Source organism: Meleagris gallopavo, chromosome 4 (assembly GCF_000146605.3).
Source record: "Meleagris gallopavo isolate NT-WF06-2002-E0010 breed Aviagen turkey brand Nicholas breeding stock chromosome 4, Turkey_5.1, whole genome shotgun sequence".
NCBI lineage: Eukaryota > Metazoa > Chordata > Aves > Galliformes > Phasianidae > Meleagris > Meleagris gallopavo.
Window position 1 is genome coordinate 45545500 of NC_015014.2, and position 26375 is coordinate 45571874.

A 26375-nucleotide genomic window follows, 5' to 3' on the forward strand; every position below is an offset into this window, starting at 1 on the left:
CCCCGCGGCCGGTGGAGCGAGCCGGGGCTCGGTGGGGGCATCGCGGGTCCCTTCCCCCACTCCAGGAGCCTTGTGCGCGCAGCGTCCCGGAGCTGAGCCGAGGCGTCCACTGTCGGTGCCCTTCGAGTGGTGCGGTGAACCTCGGGAACGGCTGCGAGGTGGTTAGCAGCTAGTGGGGACCGTGCGCGGCGGCGGGCAGGGATCGGGAGGTAAAGTGGGCGTGTGTAGTCCGATGTGGGAAACGAGCAGCTGCCTCTGAAGGCCGCAGGTAATCGACAGACAGTAATTCCTGTTGTGGATTTTATGGATAATGCCCAGCGAAGGAGGGAAAGTAGTGTATATTTTCCTGTGTGGTATTGGAAGTGTAACAAAATAGCATCCTCAGAAACGTAAGATAAGCCAACTCGCTAAGTAAGGATGAAGGACTGAATGTGGTGTAACGATTAATGACGATTAAGATCGCGGCAATTGTTTCTTTTGAATAGAATTATCTTCACAGAAGAAATTTGATGAAATTAAGAAAGCGAATCAGGCTGCAGCAAGAAAGCTGGCTGAGGAGCAGTTTAGTTCTTCATCAGAGGATGATGATGAAGATGCTGAAATAAAACAAGGGAAGATTTTGGCAAAAACATTCACCATTTACACCAATCAAACAGGTAAACGTTTTTTGTATATTGACTTTTATTTGAATATGAAAGCGTAGAAGGGACGATATTATTGGTTATAACTTAGACTTTTTGCAGAATTGGAGGGAAAGCAGTTTTTCTGATGTACTTCTTTCTTTCTGATGTGTTGAAAATACTTGTTCCTAGCAGTGCGTACTTGATGTGCTTCTTGCCTTGTTCAGCAGAACTGGTGGTATAATTTTGCAGTTTTCTTAAGTACTTATAATAATGTGGTTTTGTATTAATATATGACTGGCCTCTGTTCAGAGGAAAAAAATTACTTCTTACACCGTCTCAACATGTACAGAATAGTAGATCAAACATAATTTTAAAAATTGCTTTAAAAATTTTTGTACATTAAAGATGGAGATGCAAGTGAACTGGAACGTACAAGACAGTACATGAACGAAGCTTTTCAGTCAGGGGCTATGACATGTCTGATCTGCATTGCTTCAGTTAAAAGGAACCAAGCTGTAAGTACTTTATGATATGCTTTCAAGTATTTTAATTTGTAGCAATATCATACATGATTAAAAGATGAAGAAATTTCTGCTGTTTATCTTTTGGCAAAAATTTCACTCATTCTAAGCTGACAATTTAACACATCATGTGAAAGGTTCCAAAGGCATAAAACTGCATTTTTATAACTTAAATTTCTTTTCAGCAGCAGGTTGATATTCTAAGCAAAATAGTATTTCCCTCCAGAACTAGCAGTGAGGAGTGTGCTGAAGCCACAGAGGGTTAGTGATAGAGAGAAAATACTATCAAAGTCAGCTCTCTTAAGCTGAACAGAATTAAAAGCAAGTGTTTGCTGCTGCTTTTGCATTATGTTTCTTTAGCTCTTTGAAAAAAAGACCATACTGTAAGCCATTTTTGTAAAGAAGTCTTTTTTTAAATGTTTTTAGGTAACTGTTGAAACTTGAACAGGGAAAGCTTCTTGACTTTTACCAAGATGTTTAGAGACCTAGAGTATGTGATAGTTGGGCTTGTTTAGTCCAGCAGAGAGGACACAAAAGAATGATTTGATTACAGGCTCTGGCCACTTAAAAGTTGTGAAGAAAACTAAAACCAGTCCTCTCTGTGGTGACAGATGGTGTAATAACGGGCAGTGGCACAATCTGAGGTTAGAAAGGTGCAAACTAGATGCAGAAAAGGTAGTGCTACACATTGATAGGTTGCCCAAGGTGACTGGAGACTCCATCTTTAAGGGGCCTCCCAGAACTTAAAGTTAGGCAGCTGTTAAGGTGGCTGTAACTGCATTTTGGGCAAGAGGTAGCATGTATCACCTCCAAAGGTGTGCTCAACTCAGCTGCACCTCCAGACTACATGGGCTCCATAAGCTTTGGTGAAAACAGCAAGAATAATAGGGATGTGAATCTATAGCAACAAAAGTTTCTCTGTTAATCTGAGATTAACAACAGGTGTAATTTACCTTTGGGAATCTGTTGTTTTTTTTTTTTAATTGGGAAAATAGCAAGCTTGTTTTTCTTCTGATGTGGATTTTCATCAATGAAATGGGGAAAAAAAATACTCATTAAAAAAAAAAAAGTGGCACTTATATCTTCTCTTTAGGTCTGGAGCTGTTGTGGATGTTTCTGTATATTTCACCTGGTGTGTATCCAAAAGTGGGCCAAGGACAGTCTTTTCCTTGTGTCGTCTCCCTTGACAGATGATGATTTTGGGAAGAAGGACTATCCATGGCCATGGTGAGTTCTTCATAATATATTTACATAGATACTTTTGTTGTGAAGCGTGTGCACTGGAGTTGCTTTAGGAAGGATTGGTACACATAAGTGGCATGCAAACACATGCATGAAAAAGTTTAGAAGACTTGTTTTTGTATTATTTTTCTGAATTCTTTTCAAGTATTTGCTAATGTATGTTGATAATATTTAAATGATATTAAAAAATATTTTGCTGCATGAAATTCTTTTTAATCTGTAAAGAAAGCAAATGATCCATCGTGTCAGCTTTTGGTAATTATTTTTAAAGGGTCTTACTTATTTATCTGTGTCTCTTAAAATTGGCAAATGAAACTTAAAATTTTGAAAAGTCAGTTCTAAAGCAGTAAGGTATATAACTTTTCTTTTACTCATTATGATTTTCAAGTCCATTTGTAACTCAAGTCAGTCGTGAATTTTACATGAGATTGTGTAAAGGAGGTGGTAATACTATGGATACATAAATAATGAACCTTACTTTTTTTAGTAAGTTTGTCTCTGAGTGTTAAGGTTTCTCTGTGTACGTTTGTTTTGTACCATAATTTTTCTATCTGCTTTTATGTGGGAATATGTAATCTCTCTAAAATGAATCCTCTGTCAAATTTGATTGAAAGTGCCTGTGGATTCAAAAACTCTAATGTAGAATCTCAGACAAGCTGGTTTGCTTAGGAGAAAAGGTATAGAGTTATTGGCTGGCAATGTCTCAAGTTCTGTACGAGTTAACAATGCCTGCTTTGTTACAGATTAGTTCTACAAACACTGTGCTTAAAAACAGTACATTTAAAAATTTCAAGGCAGGTGACATTTATTGTGTGCTTAAATGTTAAGTAAAATCAATGAAGTCACTTCAGAGAAGTGGCATATATGGGCAAATTGACATTTTATTGATGATAGTAATGACATAGCCCGTTTAAGGACTTTGCTCTTATCTGATGAGGAGCTGCTTGTCTGTTGTCTTTCCCCGGCAGCTGCTTTGTTCCTTTTGCATTGCCTCCCTTATCAGTGGTTCACAATAGAAAGTGCTTAGGCCCTGTGGAACTGACAAACTCCAGACTTTTGATGCCTACCAACCTTTAGGAATTCTGCATTTTTTTAATATCTGACACCATCAAGGCTGACAGATATATGTATAGCAAGACCTTTATTGTTTATTACAGATACAGGTTTTTTGGTTATACTAGTTGTGTGAATCTTAATTGGTAGGCTGTTAACAAACTTGGGAAACTGAAATAATTAAAACTAACGCTTTTCCTTTTCCCTCCCATTTTCCTTTCTTATAGCCCAAAATGTAGGTTTGAATACAAACGGTCTGAAACTCCCAATAAATATTACTGTTACTGTGGAAAAGTAGAGAATCCAACAGTGGACCCATGGCTGGTACCTCATTCCTGTGGTCAAATATGTGAGAAGGAATTCAAACCTCCTTGTGGGCATAAATGTTTGCTACTTTGTCATCCAGGTAAATTCATTGTGTCTCTTGATTATTTGATCTCTATTTATGTAGTTGTTGCATAATTTTACTTTAAATTGAAGCCGACTGTATTTAAAATTCTCAGAATAAAATAGGTGTTAATAAAGGATGTGTTTGCAGAATAGCTATTAATGATTTTTTTTTTCTTTTCTGGGCTTAGGTCCTTGTCCACCTTGCCCAAAGATGGTCACAACATCCTGTCACTGCAGGAAAGCTAAACCAGTGCCCCGAAGGTGTAGTGCCAAGGAGTGGTCATGTCGTCTGCCATGTGGACGAATGTTGCTGTGTGGACAACATACTTGTGAGAATCCCTGTCACTCAGGTAGACCGCCTCCTTAGGCTTCAGAAAAGCAGCTGTTTGACTTTTTAAGAAATATCCCTATTTTCCAAGTTGAATACAAAAAATCTAATTCCTGTGCTCAGTGTAACTTTATGATTTCATACATTGTCAGGAGATTGTCAGCCTTGTCCACGTGTCAGTAAACAGCGGTGCATCTGTGGAAGGCAGACAGCAGAAAGGCTTTGTGCAAGTCCTCAGTGGCAGTGTGAGCAGGTATGTTCACAAAGATGCCTTTCCTCGCCTTATTCATGTCTTTATAAAATTTAATTACTCAGTGTATTATGGATTGAAAAAACACATTTCTGTATGAGAACAATAATGAAGACTCCGTAAAGTATCAGTTAAAATGGTATTTATTTGAGCTAACACTGTACAGAAAGAGAGAATAGTATAAGGAATATGATGACCCTTTAAATGGTGGAAATCCTAAGCTATGCAGCATTTAGTGCACCTGGGATCTATGCTCAGCATGCTGTGCAGAGCCTGTCCATAGCAGGTGTTACTCTGTTTTGGTCATTCAAACTGTTACAGGATTTTATTACAAGAAAACAATTCTATTAATCACTGCTACTGCCAAACAGAAGGGATGTTCCTGTGAGAACTTCTCGCTGTGCTTCTAGATAAAGTCAAGGTATGTGCTTGGCAGAGTCACTGTCACCAGGTTGGAGCTGCCTGTGGGCTCCTCTGTTGCTACTAACTGGCTAGGTTTAATCTCTGGCCATGGAATGTGTACAGCACATGGGCCTGTAGCCTACCACAGTACAGGCCTGTTTCTGCTCAGGCTAACTGTTTTGTGAATCACTGACTCTTCAGTGTACAGTGGTCTTCCAGTCGGGATTGCTGCAGGGGTGATCGGTTTCATTTGGCAAACTCAGCAAATAGAAAGCTTGTTAACAAAGTTATTGGTACAATTAGCTCCTCATTGCTGAGAAAGTTTAATTCCATCTAGACATCAGGCATCCATAGTTCTTTTTTTTTTCTTTTTTCTTTTCTTCTTGGATTGCTTTATCTTAATGTGTCATTTTGTCACACTGCATTCACTTGACTTCTCTGATTTTTCCAGGTGTGTGGAAAAGCTTTACCTTGTGGTAATCACACATGTGAACAAGTTTGTCATGCTGGTCCCTGTGGAGACTGTCCTCGTTCTGGGAAAAGGTCCTGTCCATGTGGAAAATCAAGTAAGCCCTCGTTATTTCCCCAGTAAGTTAAGTAAATGTCATCCAGCCTTTGACTGTCAGCAGTTTAGGTTACTTAAGCAGTGCAAGGTCCATAATAAGTTCTTACAGTGAACTGTGAAAGCTGAAATATACCTTTTTGGTTCATTCTGTCAAAACTTGATTTAGTGGCAGGAGTTTCATTGTCTATGTGATTATTTCTAGGGAAGCTTTTTGCAAAAACGAGAGAGAGAATTTGTGTGTGAAGTCATACTGCAGTACGCATTGTTTTCTAAATTTTGTTTTGCTTAATGTTTGCTTGTACTACTCTCTTTTCATCTAGAGTTTACGTTGCCTTGCACAGAAGATGTGCCCACCTGCGGTGATAGCTGTGACAAAGTTTTAGAATGTGGCATCCATAAATGTTTGCAGCGCTGTCATCGAGGTCCCTGTGAAATATGCCGACAGGTCGGTCCAGTTGTATATGTGAAACAGCTAACTGGTGTTATCAAACACTCTATCTTCAGAACACTGCAAATCTACTGAGGAAGATGAAATGATATCTGTCACAAAATCTATGGCTTTTTTGAGATAAAGATGTTTTATTACTGTTATTTAAGTACACCCTGAAAGACAATTTCTCCCCAGCTCTTAAACTTCCTTGCTGTTCTGTTTAATATTTCTTCATTCATGAAAGAGAACATGCTGTTAAATACCAGTATTTTCTTGTTAATAAGCAAATAATGCTTTGCTCAGACCTAAATATCTATGGAGCTTTTGTGGACTGGCCTATAAAGCTCTTGTCTGATTGTCTCTTCTGGACTAGCCTTGACTGAACACCACAGCCAGGTCTGTGGTATTAGTATGTGTAGTTAGTATATTATATTTGGGATGAAGGTCAGAGAAAAGCCACTCATCTACTTCTTAAACTGTGTATGCAGAAGATGAATTTACTATGCTGGTGAGGTAGTTCTTTGCATGAATTCATTTTGCATTTACACTTGATGTTTTGCACTGCATACTCAAATGGTTCTCTTGAAGTGGCCATCCTGGTGAGACCAAGGCTAAAGTCTTACCGTGCCATCTAGAGCACAACGTTTGCAGTACTGACACAAATTCCCACATTGGCTATTGCTCTTAGAGCATGAAATACACTATCTGTTATGATAGAGCATTGTAATATTACTTGGCCATGAATGTTTTTTTTCCAGCTAGTAGTAGAACATCTTTTTTACCACTCCTCTTGCATGGTTTTCTTTCCTTTCTTTTTTTTTTTTTCTTCTTCTTCTTGGAGTGGAGTTCATGTGTATTAAAAATACCTTGCTTTTTCTCTACCTTGCTGCCCAGGAAGTTGAAAAACAGTGTCGCTGTGGGAAGCACACTAAACGCATGCCTTGTCATAAGCCTTATTTATGTGAGACAAAGTGTACTAAAATTCGTGATTGCCAAAAGCACCAGTGCAGAAGAAAGGTAAGTGCCTGGAAATGGTCTGTTGCAAATAAATTCCTTAGATAATAATATATATTTATTTATAAATTAACTTTTAAGATGTTCTAATGTTTTTTTGGAAGCCTTCTGCTTTTTTAGTGTATCAAAAGATCACTTTAAAATATGTTTTTTATTAAATCTTTTTTTTTTAAACAACCTTATTGATATCCTCATTTCTATTTCTAAAATGAATTCGAGCAAATTTGACAAAATTTCATGAATAATATTTCAAGAAGTAGTTGGGGGGGGGGGGGAAAGATAGTAGAAGAGGACAAATTTATGCCAGAAGTTTGCAGTTACATAGAGTATTTTGTTTCAATAGTGCTGTCCTGGAAACTGTCCACCTTGTGATCAAGTCTGTGGGCGGACCCTCGGTTGCAGAAATCACAAATGTCCTTCAGGCTGCCACAGAGGTAAGAACAGGTGAAGGATCCCTGTAGTGATAAACAATAATAGTAAACAAAATGTGGTTTATTTTAGTGTTTGTATGACTCCGTGTGGTGCTTTGTGAATTCTTCCCCTTTGCATGTGGGCTTTCTGTGGGAGCAGTGTGTCTGAAAGACTTTCAGTGTTGGTTGGAGCCTAAGGGCTTACATAATGACAGCCAGGATTTTTGCCTGCCAATTTTACTTAGCAGTGTTCCTCTGAAAATTCTCTATCCCGCTTCCAGGTGCTTAATTCAAAATGCATTGCTTGACTTTTCCCTAAATAATTCTGATCTCTAAATATGCGTAATGAAGTCCAACTGCATATAAAAATGGCAAAGCTGGTCATTCATCACTTTTGAAAATCCTAGAATACAATGTGTGATATGTGTAGTCAGAAAAAAAATGTTGATTGAACTTGAATGTGTCTTACAGATGAGAAAATAAAAACTTGTTACTGAATATGTGAAAGGTATCAATAAAAAAAAAAGTTTACTACACCATTTAGTGTCCTTGGTTAAAAATATCCTGAAGAGTACCAAAATTACCTGGCCACTTTTATCCTGACAAATTGCTTTGACATTAATTTGGTAGGGGATTAAATTGGAGTGACTGAAAGGGGGCTATTTTCTCAGCAGTTTTCCTTCTAGAAACTGGTGCCCTGCTGAAATAGCAGCAGAATAGCCTGTATAATTTACCTTGCTATTCTGAACTATAAATTGCAGCACCTCAGGAAATAATTCACAACTGTTCAGTCAATCCTGCTTTTGTGGTAGTGAATCTTAAGGAGGATTGGGAAAGGTAAATATGGTGGTTGTCCTATTTAACATCCTATTAAATCTGTTACCACAGGCTGGTAGGTTTTTTTTTTCCCCTTCCCTCCCCACTAATTGTGTTCCTTCCCTTGTACTGACAAAAAAAAAGTTAACTTTTTTTTTTTCTGCATTAGTTTGACCTGGTTGATACAATCATAGTATGGTTTGGGTAGAAAGGTCCCTCAAAAAACCATGTAGGTCCTGGCCCCCTGTTGTGGGTTGGGTCACCTCCCACTAGGCTAACTTGCCCAAAGGCCCATCCAGTTTGGTCTTGAACACCTCCATGGATGGAACGTCCACAGCTTCTGTGGGCAGCCTGTGCCAGTGCCTCACCACCCCTCATAGTGAAGAAATCGTAACTAAATAACAGAACAAAATCACAACTAAATAACAGAACAAAATTCTAGTTGGAAAACTTTAAGGAGCTAATGCTGCGTAACAGGATAAACTTAAATTCAGTAGTTAGCTTGTATTGCTGATTGCATCTTACTACCTGGCTAGAAGTGACATTAATGATTTCTAATAGATTACATTCTTACTAGAAAAAAATATAAAGAAATAAATAAAGTATTTTAACTAATAAATAAACAAATGATGTTGATTTTGTGAGAATTTGTACCCAGCGAAGCAAATAATTATAGTATCAGATGTAGAAGATTAACTCCTGTGCTCTAACAAATTGTAGCCTATTACAATTTGTGATACTTTATTGTCACAATATTTGGAAGTATTTCTAATGGAGGCAGTGCGTTTGACTTTAAAAATATATATTCATGTGTTTCTTCCTCCTCAGTAGTGGTTTTGTTGCTCCTGAAAGTTATGACTGCATATTTTATAGTCAGTTTGTAATACAGATTACGTTAGCAGTGACCTAATACACCTTAGTGACCACTGATTTTAAAGGAAATAGTGTACCTCCTAGAAATAGCTTGCCAGGTCAGGTTCTTGAAAAGGTTCCTGTTCTCAGAATTTCTAAGAGGTAGCTGCTGGTAATAAGTACTTGGCATTTAGCAGTGTACAAGTTGTAAGTGTATTGTAAGTAAATTGTGTGCGTGCTAGTCACTCAGGGCAACGTAACTTCAGATTCCTGGCTTATAGGTACTTATTAAAGTACCTATTTATATGTGTTGATTATATATTACAGTTCCATTTAAAAAGACTATATATTTTCAACCTTTTTTTCTTCAGCAGCTTTCTGTCAGAATTGCTTAAAAACTTGTGCTGTTGATAATGCTTTCAAAGCATTGTTTTCCTTGAAGTTTAGGTGCAACATGGTCAGCAAGCTAAAATCCCTTTTCTTTTAAGATGCATATTCTTACTGTTAAATATTCAGTAATGAAACAACAGTTGGCACATGAAGAAATAGTGTGGGAGAGCTATAGATTTAAAAACAGATATTTTAGTGATTTTTATTAAAAAAATATATATATCGCATTGGTAGTATAAATTACTTTAGATGAGGAGGATCTTTTCAAAAGAGCATTAATTATATGTAAAGAATGAACATTTCTTAATATTGTCCAAAACAGTATCCTACCATTTTTTTCAATGTCTTCTTTTTTCTTTTGTATTCTGAAGAAAGATGACTTCATATATATATAAGAACGAAATGTGTATGGCAGTATTAAGCTTTGTGTTGTCCAAACGGTTGGGTTCTAATGATACTGGCTTCTTTTTATAAAATGAGTGGGTGGGATTGTTTCAAACTTGGTAGCAGTTAACAAATGGGAGCATAATCAACATTATAATTACAGTTCTTTTACGATGATTAGATTGTCTTTCCCAAGAGGGATTTGAAATAAATTAACTGAATAAGCAGAAATAAATTAACGGCCATTTGTTATTTAGGTCACCAGAGGAAGATAATGATACCACATGCAAATTCAGACTTATATTGATTACCATTGTTTATAATTGGCAGTTTATTCAGATGATCATGCTGTTAATGTATTTATTTTAGGTAGTTGTAATCCGTGTCCAGAGACTGTAGATGTGAAATGCAATTGTGGAAAAACTGTAATTAAAGTGCCCTGTGGTAGAGAGCGCACCATCAAGCCTCCCAAATGTAAACAGCTGTGCAGGTCAGTATAGAAAGTGGGTGTATTTCTAGTTCTGTAGTGGAATTTAAAATATCTTCAAAGAAAGTAGTAAAATATAACAGTTTAAAAAGTAAAAATTACATTACTTGTCAGTTTCTGTATCCTTGACTATGCAGATGGGGAGGTAAGTACTAATTCTTCATTTAAGACACCTCTCAGCTGCTATGGTTTCATAAGCAGCACGTTATGGGGAGGTTCTGCTCCACTGAACACTTTTGACTTCATAGTTCATTCCCTTCTTCAGGTCATCTCTGGTACTTTCAGAAGGTAGTTCACTTAAAAATCTCAACAGTGAAAACAAAACCAGTATTTTCTGCTGAGCTGTAGCAAGATTACTTAGCCTGCGTTTGAGTTGGGTTGCAATAACTGTAATATGCAAACCCAGCTTTGACTTTAATTTCACTTAGAAATCATGTATAATTTTACCATAATATTCACCATGAAGAAAGCGAGAATTAAACGTATTTTTAAAAACAGAATTTGTTTTAACTCTTATGTTTGAGCCATAATTGCCTAGTGACCGTGTGGTCTTATTCCTTGCTATTCCTTCCTATTGATTTCTGCATTTTACTTCAGTCGCCCTCCTACCTGTCATCACCCTACCCAGGAGAAGCACTATTGTCACTTTGGCCGGTGTCCTCCCTGTCGTCAGTCCTGCCAGAAGACATTAACGTGCGGTCATTTGTGCCCTGTTTCCTGCCATGATGAAGCACTTGTGAAGCAAACTGGCATTGTAAGTAACTAGTGAAAAATGGGGTATTATTTATGTTCTGGAGAATAAGAAACAGCTGTTTGACGTTAATCTTTTGTTGAAGGCTTTTGGAATTCAGAATAAATTATTGAACACAGCAGTATTCATACTGCATACACAGCAGTATTCATACATACTTCATACTGCTTAATTGAAAAGTTAAGTGACTCTAGTTAGCTTCTAGTGCAGTCTAATTTATAATGTACGTACTTGGGCAACCTTTAGCCCTTAGGGTAATTCAAGAAATTATAAGAACTTTACTGGCTGGAGTTTCATTACATATGTTTAATTTCAGGTATAACCAACCAGTAATTCTTAAGATAGAAGGAAAAAATTAAGTTTAATTGGTATTTATTAAACTATCAAAGTGCGCAGAAATTAGAAGAAATTGTTTGACATCTTCACATATTATGCATATGTGCATTTCAGTATGATGATTTCAAGCTTTTAGTAGGAATTTTTCTATATATTTTTAATATTATTAATATTAAATGCTTGGTTTTTTGTTCTCTTTTGTTTGTTTGTTTGGCTTTGCATTTTATTTTTAGCAGTAAGGCCACAGGCCTTTTTTTTCATCTATTGCTATGGTAAAGGTGAAATTGTAGTTCTATTTGGGGAGGTGATGTTGGGTTTTCTATTCATTTTTTTGTTTGTTTTTTAAATTACTAGAAAGTGGATTTTTTTTTTAAATTATTATTTTTTAGAACTGGGATCTATTTAGATGATTAATTTATTTAAGGTTAAGCACGTGGTTCCAGTTGTGTTTTATACTTTGTTCTCAGCATCAGTTTGCAGGTCCTTGGGAGCAGCCATCTGAGCCAGCTTTTATTCAGACTGTGTTACCATGTCCACCCTGTGAGGTTCCTATACCCGTGTAAGTATTAAATAAATAAATAAAGAAAAGAAAGTTTTGGACTGTAGATACTGTTCTCTTCAGATGAAGTGAGCTTATGTGAACAATATTCTTATTCATAAACCTGGAAGTATTGGTGATGGTTTAATAGTTCTGGTAGTATGTACTTATTATATGAAGGGAAAATAAAAAGTGGTTGTTTCTAATACAATGCTGCCTTAAAAAAAAACAAAAAAAAACAAAAAACAGTGTTAAAATCTCAAAGACTGACATTGTAAATTGATAGTCTTTAAGTGACATACACCCGTTTTTTTTCCATGTAGTTTCTTTCTTCTTTAGTTTATGGGATTGTAATTTTTTGTATAACTAATTGCTATTTTGTTTTTCGGTTGTTCCGTGCATGGATCTTCCATATAATTTATTAAATGCTAATGGAAAAGTATTCCTACTCAGTACTCCTGATACTTCTGCTCAGAGTTCAAAGCCAGGTTCCCAAAAGGTGAAAAATGTAGAGTTCTGGACAGCTTGGTTTCAGTATTTGGGTACATTACCACAGGAACAGTCTCATGTAGGTGTTCAGCAAAGGTCACTGTGTAACATCATGCATTATGTAGGGCACATCTCTTGGTCCTTCTGAGCTCCTGTCTGAAAATCACCTTCCTCAGTCCAAAAGCGCCTTTCCAGAAGATAGTTTGCTCTGTGAGAAGGAACCCATACTGGGAAAGTTGTATTTGATTTTCTAACAAGAACTAGCATTGTTACATTTTATTGTGCTTGGCAAATTGAAGTTCTGTTAGTATTAGGTAACATTAATTCTGGAATATCCAAACTCTTCTGATAGATTGTTGCAACTATAATGTTCTTTTTCTTTGTGAAAGTTGCATAACAGAAATTTCCTGTGCTACCGAGTCCCAGTTGCAGGGCTCTGTATTTCATGAACTTTGTAACAAAATATTCCTCCAGTCTGTCAAGATGCTTCTGAGTGGCATTGCTGTCCTCAAATAAACAAGAATTCCACTTGTAATTGGTGTCCAAGTAGCATGCAGCCAACTAACCAGTACTGTATGAACCTAGTGATCTTGCCAGTTTTTCGTGCAACTAATTGCTCATCTGATACCAGTACATACCAGCCTGAGTGCAAGGTTGCTGTGAGGAACCCTTGATCTGCAAAAGTCTGATTCTTCTTGCTGATATTCTGTTGTCCTAAAGATCACATGTAGCTATTGGTAGTTGCTTTGTGTTAGAAATTCTGGAGTTGCTGTCATAAAATAATAGCAAGAACTGTTGAAAAGGTGAAGGCATTGACCTACATAAATAAATAGACTTTTTATTTTAGTTCGTGCTACAGAAGCAGATTAGGTTTTGACCTACTTCTTTTTTAGCTCTGTGTGTTGCCTGCACTGGCCTGAATTGCACTTTTGTTTCTTTAAAAAATGTATTACTTTCCTGTGAAAGACACTATCACTTATTTACTTAAAAAAAAAATATGTGTTTTCTAAATCTTTTTTCTCTTTTTTTACTCTCCTTAACAGGGAGTGTTTTGGACAGCATGAGGTGAGTCTGGAAGCTGGCTTTTTAAGTAAAATATGAAGTATATCTCGCTTTGTCAATCTGCAAGAAAAAATACTGAGGGAGAAATGTTATGTGGCTTTTTTTATGTTTTAAAACCAATGAAGTAACATACAAAGGCTTACATATCAGAGGTGTGTTAGTTCCTTTTTAAATTAGAGTTCTTGGACAGAAATGCAAACTCAAATTTATGAAGCTATTTGTGTATTCTTGCATGTTTGTTCAAATAATGTTTAAATTGATTTGTTTTATCTTCACTATGTAGTTCTGTGGTTTTCTTTCCCACTTCATTGTATAGTTCTTCTTCTCTCTCTGTTCTATTTCTTCAAATTTTCCAGCACCTGCTGTGTCTTTGTGTTCATTTCAAAAGGAAAGAGAATATAGTGCAGTACCAGAAAATTCTCAAGTGATTTGATCTAAGTCTAAATGGAATAATGTCAGACAACACAGTGGAATTATTAGCTTATCTTTTTGAGATTTAGGCTTCTCCATCTCAAATTATGTCATTGGCTGTTCTGGCTTACGTAGTATAATAAGAAAATCGAATTAATACTTGAAGCTGAGTACTGAGTTATCAGTATTCGCAGTCATTTCTAAAAGTCAAGGAGTGGAAGATCAGCATGTTTTTCTCATTTTTTAAAAGATAATTGCTAAACTAATCTTAAAACATATTGCTGTTTACACCTCCGTTCTGAAATACCTCTATTGGAAAGTAATTCACTATCAAAGCACAGCTGATACCAGTATAGCAAACCTAGTTCTATTTTAATCTAGTGAAAATTTCTAGAAAATAGTAAACTTTAAATATTCAAGATACCCACTTTCTTTCTTCTTTGACCTTCTTTACTGATCTCTTGGTATGAGTTGTAATGGTGGCCCAATATGTGGTGGCAATGTCACAGATTTTTTTTAACAAAGTTAGAACAGCAGTCTATTCATGCAATACATTTATTGATCCAAGCGTGCTGTGAAGACAGTTTCCACAGAGCTGCTTTTCAGCTTGCTAGTTGCCAAAGAAAAGTATGTTCTTGAACTGCATGAAAGGAATAACCATGTCTTTGTTTGTTGTTGGAACAGCTGATTTATCTTTTTGCTTTCAACAGCAAAACTTCCAGGTATATCAACCAGTATCTTGAATGAACGACATCTCTTGTGATAGATCATAATAAATCTCATCCTATCTTTAGTGAGTTTGCATTAAAAGAGAAAAAAAAAGCAACTTTGTGCAATCGGCCCAACAGAATGTGTGCTAAATAATGTAAGCTGTTTTGGAACTGTTCAGATTTGCAAGGATGTGAACTTCATATACCTCCCTGCTCTTATTAGAGAAAATGATTCAGATTTCAAAATGTATTTATGACTGCTTATTTCAAAATATCTGAAAAAGGAAATCCTCTCTCTGTTGCATAATGCTCTTAGAGTCAGTTAATGACTTTGTGTCATGGATTTGTTACAGCTTACTGTAGAAAAATAAGGAGGAATCTCAGAGTTTATACTTAGGGAATTTATGTTTGCTGATATTAGATGGAACTTTCCATCTTTTGGCCAACAGAGTGCAGTGTTTCTTTCCTGCTCAAGTTTGGCAGCCTCTGGAGGGGAATTAAGTGTCTTTGAGACTTTGGTAGCAGGAGAAGAAAAGAATGACTTGTTTATTACTGTGTGAGTGCAGTGTGTTTACAGTGTGTTTTCAGTGTGTTGTACATTTAATATTGTTCTGAGATCTCTAAAAAGAAGGAAAAAAGCCCCACAAAACCAATAGTGTTTGCTTGATGTTTTACGGTCTCATTGGCTCTTAACAAATACTCTCACCTCAAAGTAATTTACTTTGGTTAGAAGGAGAAATTTTTTGTATAGATTTCTGAACAGTTGCTCTACTGCAGTAGTTTCCAGCCCTTGAGGGGATTTTCACAGGGAAATCTGAAAGTTTCACAGGTGAGCAATGTAATGGTTTTCTCAAGGAAAGTTTTCCTACGTAGAGGGGGATTCATTGCTGCACTATGATTTACTTTTGTTGGACCGTTGTACAGCTGGTAATGAGTGAGGTACAAAAAGCAATTAGCTGAGAATGAAACAAGCTACAAGGGCTCCTTGTGCTTTACCAAGATGCCTGCAGATAATGAATAGAAGAGAGAATGGATACAAGCAGTTTAGGAATTGTACGCTAGTGCTAGTACAAATTTATTTGATTTACATTTCCCTTTGGACTATAATTTTAATTAGTGTTGATGCTGCATTGTATCAGTTAAGTTTTTTTTTTTTTAAGTTTCTCCTTATTTTTATTTATTTTAAGGGATAGATTTAGTTCTACTTGTCACATGTCTTTATGTATTTAGAAAAGTGATTTATCACTTGAGACAGCAGGCTTAAAACTACTTCTCAGAAAACATAATTTTATCAAATTTGTGTTCACTGAAATACCATTCTACAAGATGTGTAACCTAAAATAAGATTTTCTGTGGCTAAAGCTTGCAGCTTTCTTTTAAGTATTTTCATGGTATCAATTTCAACTATTTTTACATGTATTTAGAGCAGCTGTTAATTCTTTTTTTCTTATAAATCAAAGTGCTTAAAAGCAGCACTCAACTTTGATTGAAGTTGTAGGTGTGAAAATCACCTGCCATCGTAATTGTTGCCACCACAAAATAAAACTTGGTGGTTTACTTTTATTTTTGACTTTCACATTTTGTAGCAGTAACATACCTGTGGTCTCTTAAAATTTAATTCTGAGAGTTGATGTTTATATTCAAAATCTAATTTTATGGAAAAGTATTAAAGCCCCTGTAGAAGGTTTTACTTATTCTTGTTTTGCTTATGATGAGTATTTAGAACATACTGGAAAATCAGTTTTCTTTCAGGAAGATAGAACTACTTATTTTCTTGTTTTTTGGGGGGGACAAGGGAGAGGAGAATATGTTTTCATTGGTAGAAATTTAATGCTGTGTTGTATCCTGATTTTGTGTGTGTGGATAATTTATAGGAGGAATACTGTTAGTCTACCTCTAGATAAATTTTATATAAGCCTCGATGAGATTAATCTTTATGATATGATGAATACTTTCAAAATTTTCCTGCTCTATTGTGCTTGATTTTTATTTTTATATTCCAACTGATGCATCTGTTGGTGTTTTGTTGTTGTTGTTGTTGTTTTTGTTTTGTTTTGTTTGTTTGTTTTTCCATTTGAAAAATGTCCTGGAAAGCTTCTTAAAAGCCGTTGTCTTTTTTTTTCTTTTTTTTTTTCTTTGCCCTTATTCTTTAGTGGACTGAAAATGATGCCTCCTTATTGTCTTTTCTTCTTTTACCTTCCAACATCCTTTTTACTATTTACCTTGTTGCTGGAATGAAGTGACTAGGAGAGGGAGGAGGAGGAGGAAGGAGATGTAGAATGGGAAGGGGCAGGATAATAGGAATGATACAAGATCAGGTAATCAGTGTATGGTCATTGACTACAGCAATATTCTCTCTTCTAGACTCTCCTTCATTAGACCTTTTGCTGGCTTTTACTCATTTGGTCAACAAAAGCAAAAGCCATTACGGACTGAGCTGTAGCGTGCTTGCAGGAGGCAGTAGGGGCAGGCAGCATTCAGATATGTTTCATAGCTGCAGTAGTGCCTTAGCCAGCATAATGAGCTGCAGTTCTCATGTAGGGATGTAAGAGAAGTTGGACACAATAGCCCCTTGCTTTTTTTCTTCTGAAGTTCAGTCTCTCATATGGATTCTTCCTGTTTGCAGATTTTCTGTGGGTCATGATGAGAAGGAATTCAGAAGTTTTGTGAATGAATTGTGTTTTGCAATGGCTTAATTTGGAATCCAGTCTTTTTTTCTTTTTCTGGCATGGGATCGAGAAAGATTTCTATAAGCAAGTGGATTCAAATCCTGCTTTGTGTAGTTTTACTTAGGATTGAAGGAAATCAGCATGTGCACACTGCTGAAGGGAGAATGTTCCTCACCCTAACCTATGTGCTTCCATCTTTCTTACCTTACTCACATGCTTGTATGGCCAAGCAACTTCTGAGCCTGGCAAAATAAAAACTTGTTTTTCTGTCAATTGATTTTCTTCCATTTTAATTAGCTGCATTGTCTTGCCCTAAAGATAGATGCGTAGTAGAGCTTGTTCAAAGTAAATGGTAGGAGAGTTCAATTAGGATTGTAGAGTTGGAAGAGAGAAAAAGAAGGGGTGCAGAGTGAAGCTATTCAGTCAACCATAGCCGTAACATAAAATTGCACTCTTAGTCTAGTCAAAGTGAATTATATCACATTAGCCTGTTTCATAATAATATCAGAAATAGTTTCTCTTTTTCTCTGTACGATGATCATGATTTTTAAAAAAATCAATTTTGTGACAGCTCCACAGAAACTTTTTTTTTTTCATGTGAATGTTATGTAATGGGAGAAAAATAGAAACAAGTGAGTTTCCTTTAATATTTTCTATATTGGAAGGTACTTTCACATTCAGCTTCAGGGAAGTAACTTAGTTAACAAGGTTAGGAGCTAACAATCTATTTCAGTACCAGTGGAAGTTTAAAGGTAGAATTGTAAGAATGTTTTGCACCTGTGATGACCATAACACAATTAGTCCTGTGAAAACAAACTATAGGCAGCTTTTGTAATAGATATAGAGCTGTTTGGGAACCTTTCCTGGAGGACACAGATGTAAATCAGAAAGAAGGACTAAATGGCACTAAAAGGTTTAAGACTGTAGTAGTCGGTTTAGAAAAGAAAAAGGAGATGGGAAGGAGGGAAGCTAGGTTTTTAGTTAGCAAGGTTTTTTTTACCAGGTGTAATCAGCATAAAACAAATGTGTGATTGTAGGGATGAGAGCCTGAAGTGTCTGTATATATGTATATATATATTAAAAAAATAAAAAGTCGATTGCTTTCTGCTGATTTTGTTCTTTAGTAAGGTACTTAAGAACAAAAGTTTCTCTAATGGTGGTGTGTGTTGTATATAAATGTTTTTCACACATGACACAGTATACATGTATAATCTTATAGACACGTGCACATGCTATCTGCCTATAAATAGAAACCGAGAGATAGATACAAAGATACCTGCTTACAGACATCTTTTATTTTTAACTTCCAGGTTAGTCCATTACCGTGTCACTCTGCAGGTCCCTACTCATGTAAAAGATTTTGTGGGCGACTTCTTAGTTGTCAGAATCACACTTGTATGAAGGAATGTCATCATGTTACTAAAATCAACAGTAATGCAGATGGAAAGAAGGTAGGTTGATTTTTCTTTGGCTTTTACTTTGTTTTAAATACTGTCTTCAGTTTTAACTGGAAGATAAAGAATTTGTTGCTAGAACACATGGGATCTATTACACATTCCACTGGAATTTGATAAGTGTGTGCTCTGTTCTCACTGATGTTGTGACAATTAGCTAATCTGTATGCCTTAGACAACAAAACTGGGACAGTATTATGTATTTCATAAATGCTGCACATTTTATTTTTTGGTAGATTAATGTTGTGTTGCTTTGTTTTAACAACCTACTGGTAGTGCTTCTGAGCAAACACACTTGCAGTCTACTAGGAATACTGCTTACTGAGAAGAGCTGGATATGGGTTGAGGAGGTTTGACATCTGTGGCAGAGAGCACTGGAAATATTACAGAGCAGGCGAAGACTTCCTGAATCACTGGAGTGATATATTCATGTTTATCAATTTCTTCTAGAAACTGTCACTTATGAGCTGTAGATCTTAGTTGCTGAAAATAAAGTTATGAAACAAATGAAAATGCAAAGGTGAAAGTTGCTGTAGTTTTGATCAGTGGAGAGCACATAGCTTCTGGTTTGAGAGAATCATAGTTTGGAGGAAAAAGACATTTTAAGCTTTTAAAGCATTAATTTGAAAAAAAAAACAACCAGCATCACCTCTGGTCATATGGAAAACTGAGCAAGCATTCAGGGATGTGCTTTAGTGAGCATGGTTTGATGGGTTAACAGTTGGACTGGGTGATCCTGGAGGTCTTTTCCAATCTCGATGATTTTATAAATTAGTTCTTTTGCAAAAGCATTGCGTCACCTCATTCTTGGGAAAATCGGCTTTACTTTGGTTGGTTTATGTGAAACTGAGCATTTGAATGTGGTTGTGTGTGCTTTGAATACTGTGCTGAATGGGTTCAGTTATTAAATCACTTTAATTTTTTAATTTAATTTAATCACAAATTGATTTTATCTGTGCATATTTGATTGCAAACTGGGGTTCTGTCTAAGTTATTGGGACAGGAACAAGTAGGAATGAAGCATATTTTACCTTAATGTTCATATTTTCTGGGAGGACTACATGAACAATCATGCATATAGGGAAATTGAATGACTTTGTTTCTTAAACCTCCACACCCATGTATTGTAGAGCAGTGTATCATGACTGAAGTATTACAATAACATGTTGGGTGGGAAGAGTAACTTCTGAACATGGAATTCTTTTTCTAACAGTTTTCCATAGAAAATGAACAGACTTGATGGCTATTTTCCAAAGCTCTAATATTAAGAGGTTCTTTCATGTCTAGGAGATAAAAAAAGCTCTTTTTGTCCCATATACACTGACATTTCTTGAAAAGAAAAAAAACACATTTTAATATTTTGCTTGAGAGATATGTTACTGAATAGCTGAATTCTATGGGAAAAAATACCCCAACTCTTTCTTCTATCTACAAGCTTGTTAGTGGCATCTAGGAAACAAATGTTTGACACTTTCTTTAGTACTTTGGTTTTATTTTGTTAGGCAGGTCCAGAATGTTTGCAATGTGAAGAGGAGTGTACCAAGCCACGGCCGTTGGGCTGTCCTCACCGATGTGTTTTACCCTGTCATCCTGGGGATTGTCCATCATGTCTCCAGATGCTTAAAATAAAGTGTCACTGCAAACTGTCAGCACTGTATATTGAATGCTTGTAAGTGTCAGAACTGAACCCAGCTTTTCATTGGAATGTTCCTAACTGGAAACCGTTTGCAATGTCTGGGGATGGGAGAAACTCCTATGGCAAGTTACAAATGATAACCTTGAAAAAAAGTTTTATAATATAATGTATTGTTCTTATATTTAAATCTTTCCAGTGTTTTTATTTTGTATTACTGCTAAAATAACTACTTGTATGGAGCCTCATGAGCAGAATTGATCTCAATGCTTTTATAATAAGGTAGTACTTTGAGTTATGCAAGTACATAGTAATCTTATGTGATGTTTTTAATCTATATACAGTTCTTTCACAGTAAATAAAGAAGAATTTTGTAACAAGAACTAGAATTAATGTAGCAATTGCAAAAGATCTTACAGCTAAAACTCTTAGAAAAAATGTGGACTTCTGAAACAAAATGTCCTTCAAACCCTATCTGTTTTAGTTGGAAAACATCTTAGTAATCATTTGTGCTCCTTTTTAATTATTTATGGGTGTGTGGGTAGCGGGAGAAGATAAGCTTTACTAGATATAAATTGGAAGTGTGGGTTTGAGCATTATTCTCTGTATGCTTGTTGCTCCAAAAACATTCATCCCACGCACATATGTTTTTTTGTGTTCTCTTTAAAGTACTGTAAATCCTCTTAATTTATGTGTTTTTGTCTGATAGAGACCTAGTGTCATTTATATTAGTCCCACGAGATATGGACAAATGACCCCATTTCTCTTTGCAATGAGATGCATTTAAAATACATTCCTAATTGTATTGATTCCTGTTTTTTTTTCTTTTTTTTTTTAATTTGGTAATTTTACCCACAAAATTACTATTTTTTTTCTTCTTATAGAAAACTAACGAGTGCAGATGTAAAAGAAAAAGATCTTCTTACTTCCTGCAAAAATCAGTGTCCAAAACAGGTAAGCTCTGTTAACAACTAAATATTTGATTTGGCTTGCAAATTTTACTTTTTGAAGGGTCTTTATACAGTTTCGTAGGCCAAGCAAGCTAAAGAAGCTTAGTCTGAATGAATGTGCTGTGTGATAGGTGTAAAGGATAGTTTGTGAACTGTACCTGTAGGACAGTTATTAATGTCTAGCTCTCAAATTGGAAGGTTGTATCAGAGGATCAAGAACTCTAGAGTTCAATTCAAAAACTGTGGAGATGTCAGTCAGTTGGTATGGTGGCGATAGGTTGATGGTTGGACTTGGTCTTAGAGATCTTTTCCAATCTTTAATAATGATTTTTTGTATTCACAGAATGGCCAGGGTTGGAAGGGACCTCAAGGATCATGAATCTCCAACCCTCCCGCCACATGCAGGGCCACCAATCTCCCCATTTAATACTAGACCAGGCTGCCCAGGGCCCCATCCAACTTGGCCTTGAACATCTCCAGGGATGGGGCATCCACAACCTCTCTGGGCAGCCTGTTCTAGTACCTCACCACTCTCTCTGTAAAGAACTTAAGATTCTACCAAAGGTATATCTCCAGGACAATATCAGTGAATACTTCATTCATGGCTTGACAGTTGAAGCTTGAAGCTGGTGATGTTGAATGAGCAAGAGTATGTCCTTTGATGTGGTTAAAAACTGATCTCGAATATATATTCTCAGAATAACAGGATACTCTTTGGTTGGGACAAATACATAGGACTGTATTTGTGATTTTTCTTGTGCAGGGTTAGTGATCACTGTCTGCACAACAGTTTTAGGAAACAAACAAACAAAAAAACCTGAAAAAACATTTGGGACCTAAGTAAAATGAATTCTTAATGCCTTACTGCACTAGTGAAACATGATAAGCAGTGTGAAGCTTAAGACAAGGGAGTTAATTGCTTTACTGTACCTGACTATATGAAGGGTTGCTGTAAAGAAGAATAATATCTTTGTTATATGACAAACAGGCTATGAACTAGTGGCTGTATCAGTTAGGAAGATTCATGTTAACTACTGCCTTTGAGTTGTAAATCTTGTAGAGCATGGAAGAATAGTTTGGAAAAGCTACTTTTCATCAGTAACAGCTTAGGCATGTATTGGGGTTAGTTCAGTTGTGGATTTTATTGCTTTAAGACATGAGGGACAGGTGAAATGACTTCTTCCTAGTCCTTCCCAGTGCTGTTATTCTGTGCTGGTTATGTGTTTTCAAAAATCTATATATTACTTACTACTGTGCCTTTGCTCTTTAGTTGTCATTAGTTGTGACAGGGGTGATAGCCCTTTCTTCACTCTGTTTCCCTATTGTAGAATTAGAAAATCTACAGAGTGGAAAAACTTGAATGGTCAGGGATATTTTGGAAAGTGTTCCCACTGCTAAACACTTCAGAATTTCTCAGAAAACCTGCTTCCTTGCAATAAAGAAAAGGCTTGTGCATATTTTCAAAGTATTGAAAATACTTAATCCCATACTTGTTAATTGTTTTCTTACTCTATTTTGGCCTTGTACTTTGGCTCTAGTAGTATGTAGTTGGCACTCAGAAGTAATTTGGAGCTTGTCCTCCACTGGTTGCATTTTGTTCCGCTATGCTAGTTTGCCTGTGGCGTCCTCTAGTCTGAGATCTGTTGTCTCACCTTGTTTGAATTCTGCCTCAACTGAGTAGATGTAGGTTCAAAACTTTCACTGCATTATTTTCTGGTTTCAGAAGTGCCCAATCTTTTACTAGATAGACTGTCTGTTTTTGAGTAACTTGCAAAACTGATAGTATTCCTGCCTACTTCCCAAGAGTCTCTGTTTTTCAGACAAGGTTATGTTAACAAATCAGTGAAAGCCCAATAGAAATTCTGAGTTCTTTTATGCATGCTTACTTGCATCTTCTACTTTTCACCCTTGTCTTTGAGATCTCTTCATTTTGCTCATCCTCTTTGTGTCGTGCATGAGTAAATGAATGTATCTGTCACAGTTTTCTCATCTGGATGTCTGAAAGTTCTCTCCCTGGCAGGGGAGCGTTTTAGGATATTATTTCATTGTCCGTTTACCTCTTACTTTTGTCCTTCCATTTCCCTCTCTTGTACTTTGATTTCATTTGCTGCAACACTTCCTCCTCTTTATTTTCAATAGTAGTTCTAATCTCTTAACATGAACTGTGTGTTCCTGTACTTCAGGTTCTCTTCAAAGATTTTTTCCATATCTCATCTTTGCCTTTGATTAATGTAACTGTTGTGATTTTTCTGGACGTGTTCCCGAGACTCGGGCTGAGGTTTAAAATCCATCCAACAGTATTACTGAATTCAAATTTGCAGTTCAGAATTGCATTGTCTGTTAGAACAGGGTCTTTGTAGAACTGAATTCAGTGGGATGTGAACAGAAAACTCGGGACAACAGAATCTGTTTTAGTTGGATAACGCTTTTGCTTAACTCTTAAAATTCTCATTCCTGTAAACATGGATTTATGTAGTTTCATCTACACGAAAAACTTTGCAGTGTAATCAGTTATATAAAAATACATACTGTTCCCTTCCTGTGTTTCTAGTTCTATATCTTAGTAGTTTTCTTGAAACGTGTTAGTACAGTCCTGCTTCAAATAGTTCCTATTGTTGTTTTTTGGTTCCTCCTACTTTCTCAATCCTGTTTTGATAACCTCACAAGTACTCTCTGTTCTTAATTTTTTGTCTAAAAAAATTGTTCCCTCAACACCAAATCTGAAAAGTTTTTGTGTTATCTTAGCAGCTTACTTTCAAGCAAATATCAGGTTAGTGTTTATGAGAATTTCCTTTTCAATGTCAGAATTTGAACTTGGTTTACCAGAAGAGCTCGGTGAAACTAATGTTTGTTAAAAATCAGTGTATTCTGTAACTCCACCAAGTTCAGCACAGTGCAGTTTAGGTTCAATAGAATACAGTATTCTACTCAAGTCTTAGTTTTGAGATGTTTGTCTTTTTTGGTTAATGGAAATTGTGGAAAGCAGTATACTTCCACATTTGAATTGCAGGTAGTGTGCTTCTTCGAAGCATTGTGAATATCAGTATTTTTTCCAAGGCACCAGACAATACAACAGGAATTGAAAAGTCTTGCCAGGTTTCATGCTTTTGTTTTGGATGTGGTAGTATAAAGTTATTAAAAAAGAACTTCAAATATTGTGCGGTACAGCTCATATTTCCTATCTGCTTTAGGGAGAAGCAAAGTCTTTGATATTGCTACAGCTGTTGGATGGGAAGCTTTAATTAAAAAGTTCTTTGCTTTGTTTGGTAGCAATAGCTAAATATCCCGTTGAAGGAAATTTAACTTTTTTTTTAATCAGCGGTGATTAAATTCTTATGATCATGTTAGCAGATGTTTTGGAATAGATCTTAAATGCAAGTTTTAACAGTCATATCTGTTTCCATTGCTTACATATCCATTACCAGTATTTGTGGGTCTGTGTAATTACTAATTTTTCAACAAAATAACAGTACTTTGTGCTTTTACTGTGTACTCTGCTATTGTCTTAAAATGTGAAACCTGGGACCCCATTAAGGGCTGCTCTGAAAATAATGCCTCCTATTTTATTATGTTGGCCCATGATAGCAGAGGCAGATGTTAGCGGGATGGAAGTAGAGGTTGAACTTCCCCGCCAGTATTCTGTTACATTTTGTTGTTGCTGTGCAACAGAAGCTTTGCTTCTATCATATGCACATTCTCCTCCACGTCTAGCTTAAGCAGCAGAGGTTTTCACATGGGTTGGAAATGATCAACTCAACTTTTGTTTATAACTTTTGAGACAGCTGCTCAAGTGTGGGGGTGGTTCTTATGTGTGTATTAACAGAGCGTGTTTATTACCTGCTGGCGAAGATTGGTTAAACATCCATAAATGTTGACTGTTTTTGTCATTGCCAGGCATAATGTTGGAATTTAAATGCATTCCCAAAGTGGAAAATGCTCATAAAGATTTGTTTGTTTTCAGAGTTGTAGGTTATGTTGCTTTCTTTTAATGGGCTTGCCATGACAAATATAAACTATTATATAATATAATAATATATATAAACTAATATATAATATAAGCTATTAACAACAGAATATTTACAGTGAAAAAGATCTAAAGGGATACACACATTACATTTTAGCACTATATAGTAGCTCAACATTTGCAAAAAAAAAAAAAGAAAGACAAAAGCCCTTCCCTTCCAACTACAGCACTTGTCTGGCAGAAGTGGTAGGATTGCTTCTGTTCTCTTAGCTGGTGGGGGTGTTGTTTTGCCACTCATCGAATTGCTTCCCATGATATTATATGTTGTGTTTGCATTGAAGGGGGTGAGAAGCAACTGAAACTGTCAGCTTCATTCTTGTCCTGCATCCTTCTGAGTGTGAACTGTGTGACTGTATGCACTAGATGAGCAAATATGATTTCAGTATTGGATTAAGTATATTCCTGTGCTATGCTCTGGTGGTATGTAACATAAAAATTTCTGCTGTAGTAGCACATGGAGATTATCTAGAATTTGCAGCTCTGACATGTGAGTTATAAAACTGTTTGTTTGGGCTTCGACGTTATTACTGAAAGTGTGCCTAATGAGTATGGAAGAGGAATCTGAAATGGTAGGTTCTATCTTAGGATGTCTGGCAGATGAGACTTTGTAGCTGTTTCAGTGTGTAATGCTGTTGGGCAGGGAGCCAGAAGGATTCTACTGTGCAGAGGCTGTGTGGTTGCCTTTGCAACCATGGGTACTTCTGCAACCATTAGTACTTCTAAGAATCCAAATTTACTCATCAACAAGAAATGCATACACCTGCATTTTATTATATATATATATATATAAGACAGTCGCTAATATAATTTTCAATAAATTTTTTTATTTAAACCTACCTTTATAAATGAATCAGTTGGGTATGTTTCATGAGTTATCACCTCTCGTTATCAACAGTATTGAACAGTATTGATTTATGTAATTGAAAATGAAAAATTATCATTGTGAAGATTTTGTTTGGGACCTGAGCAAAGTCAGTTGAGCTCCTAACAGCAAGTGGAAGAAAACTTGTTTTTACTCCTGTGAATTATTTTTTTTTTTATATCTAACATCATTCTGGGAACACTGTTACATTCCTAAAAGACATGGCATATTTAAATTACTATCTCAGTTCTTAATAGTAATTAGTAAGTAGTAGTAGAGTAATGAATAATAATAGTTTCAGTGTTAAAAATTTCACTGACAGTTTAAAA

At 36.1% G+C, this 26375-nt stretch overlaps 1 protein-coding gene across 1 annotated transcript in view; it reads left to right on the plus strand.

Annotated features, from left to right (window-relative positions):
* NFXL1 (nuclear transcription factor, X-box binding like 1) overlaps window positions 1-21200 on the plus strand; it is a 21531-nt gene extending 331 nt beyond the window's left edge. The window contains exons 2-18 of the mRNA XM_010710211.1: window positions 486-656; window positions 1029-1138; window positions 2238-2371; window positions 3667-3845; window positions 4018-4179; window positions 4310-4410; window positions 5261-5375; window positions 5695-5819; window positions 6699-6821; window positions 7162-7252; window positions 10040-10160; window positions 10755-10911; window positions 11712-11803; window positions 13315-13336; window positions 18434-18574; window positions 20080-20246; window positions 21095-21200. Coding sequence (XP_010708513.1) covers window positions 486-656; window positions 1029-1138; window positions 2238-2371; window positions 3667-3845; window positions 4018-4179; window positions 4310-4410; window positions 5261-5375; window positions 5695-5819; window positions 6699-6821; window positions 7162-7252; window positions 10040-10160; window positions 10755-10911; window positions 11712-11803; window positions 13315-13336; window positions 18434-18574; window positions 20080-20246; window positions 21095-21185 — 2102 coding nt within the window. The 3' untranslated portion in view covers window positions 21186-21200. The remainder of the gene's footprint in view (window positions 1-485; window positions 657-1028; window positions 1139-2237; window positions 2372-3666; window positions 3846-4017; window positions 4180-4309; window positions 4411-5260; window positions 5376-5694; window positions 5820-6698; window positions 6822-7161; window positions 7253-10039; window positions 10161-10754; window positions 10912-11711; window positions 11804-13314; window positions 13337-18433; window positions 18575-20079; window positions 20247-21094) is intronic.
* Window positions 21201-26375: the final 5175 nt, after the last annotated feature.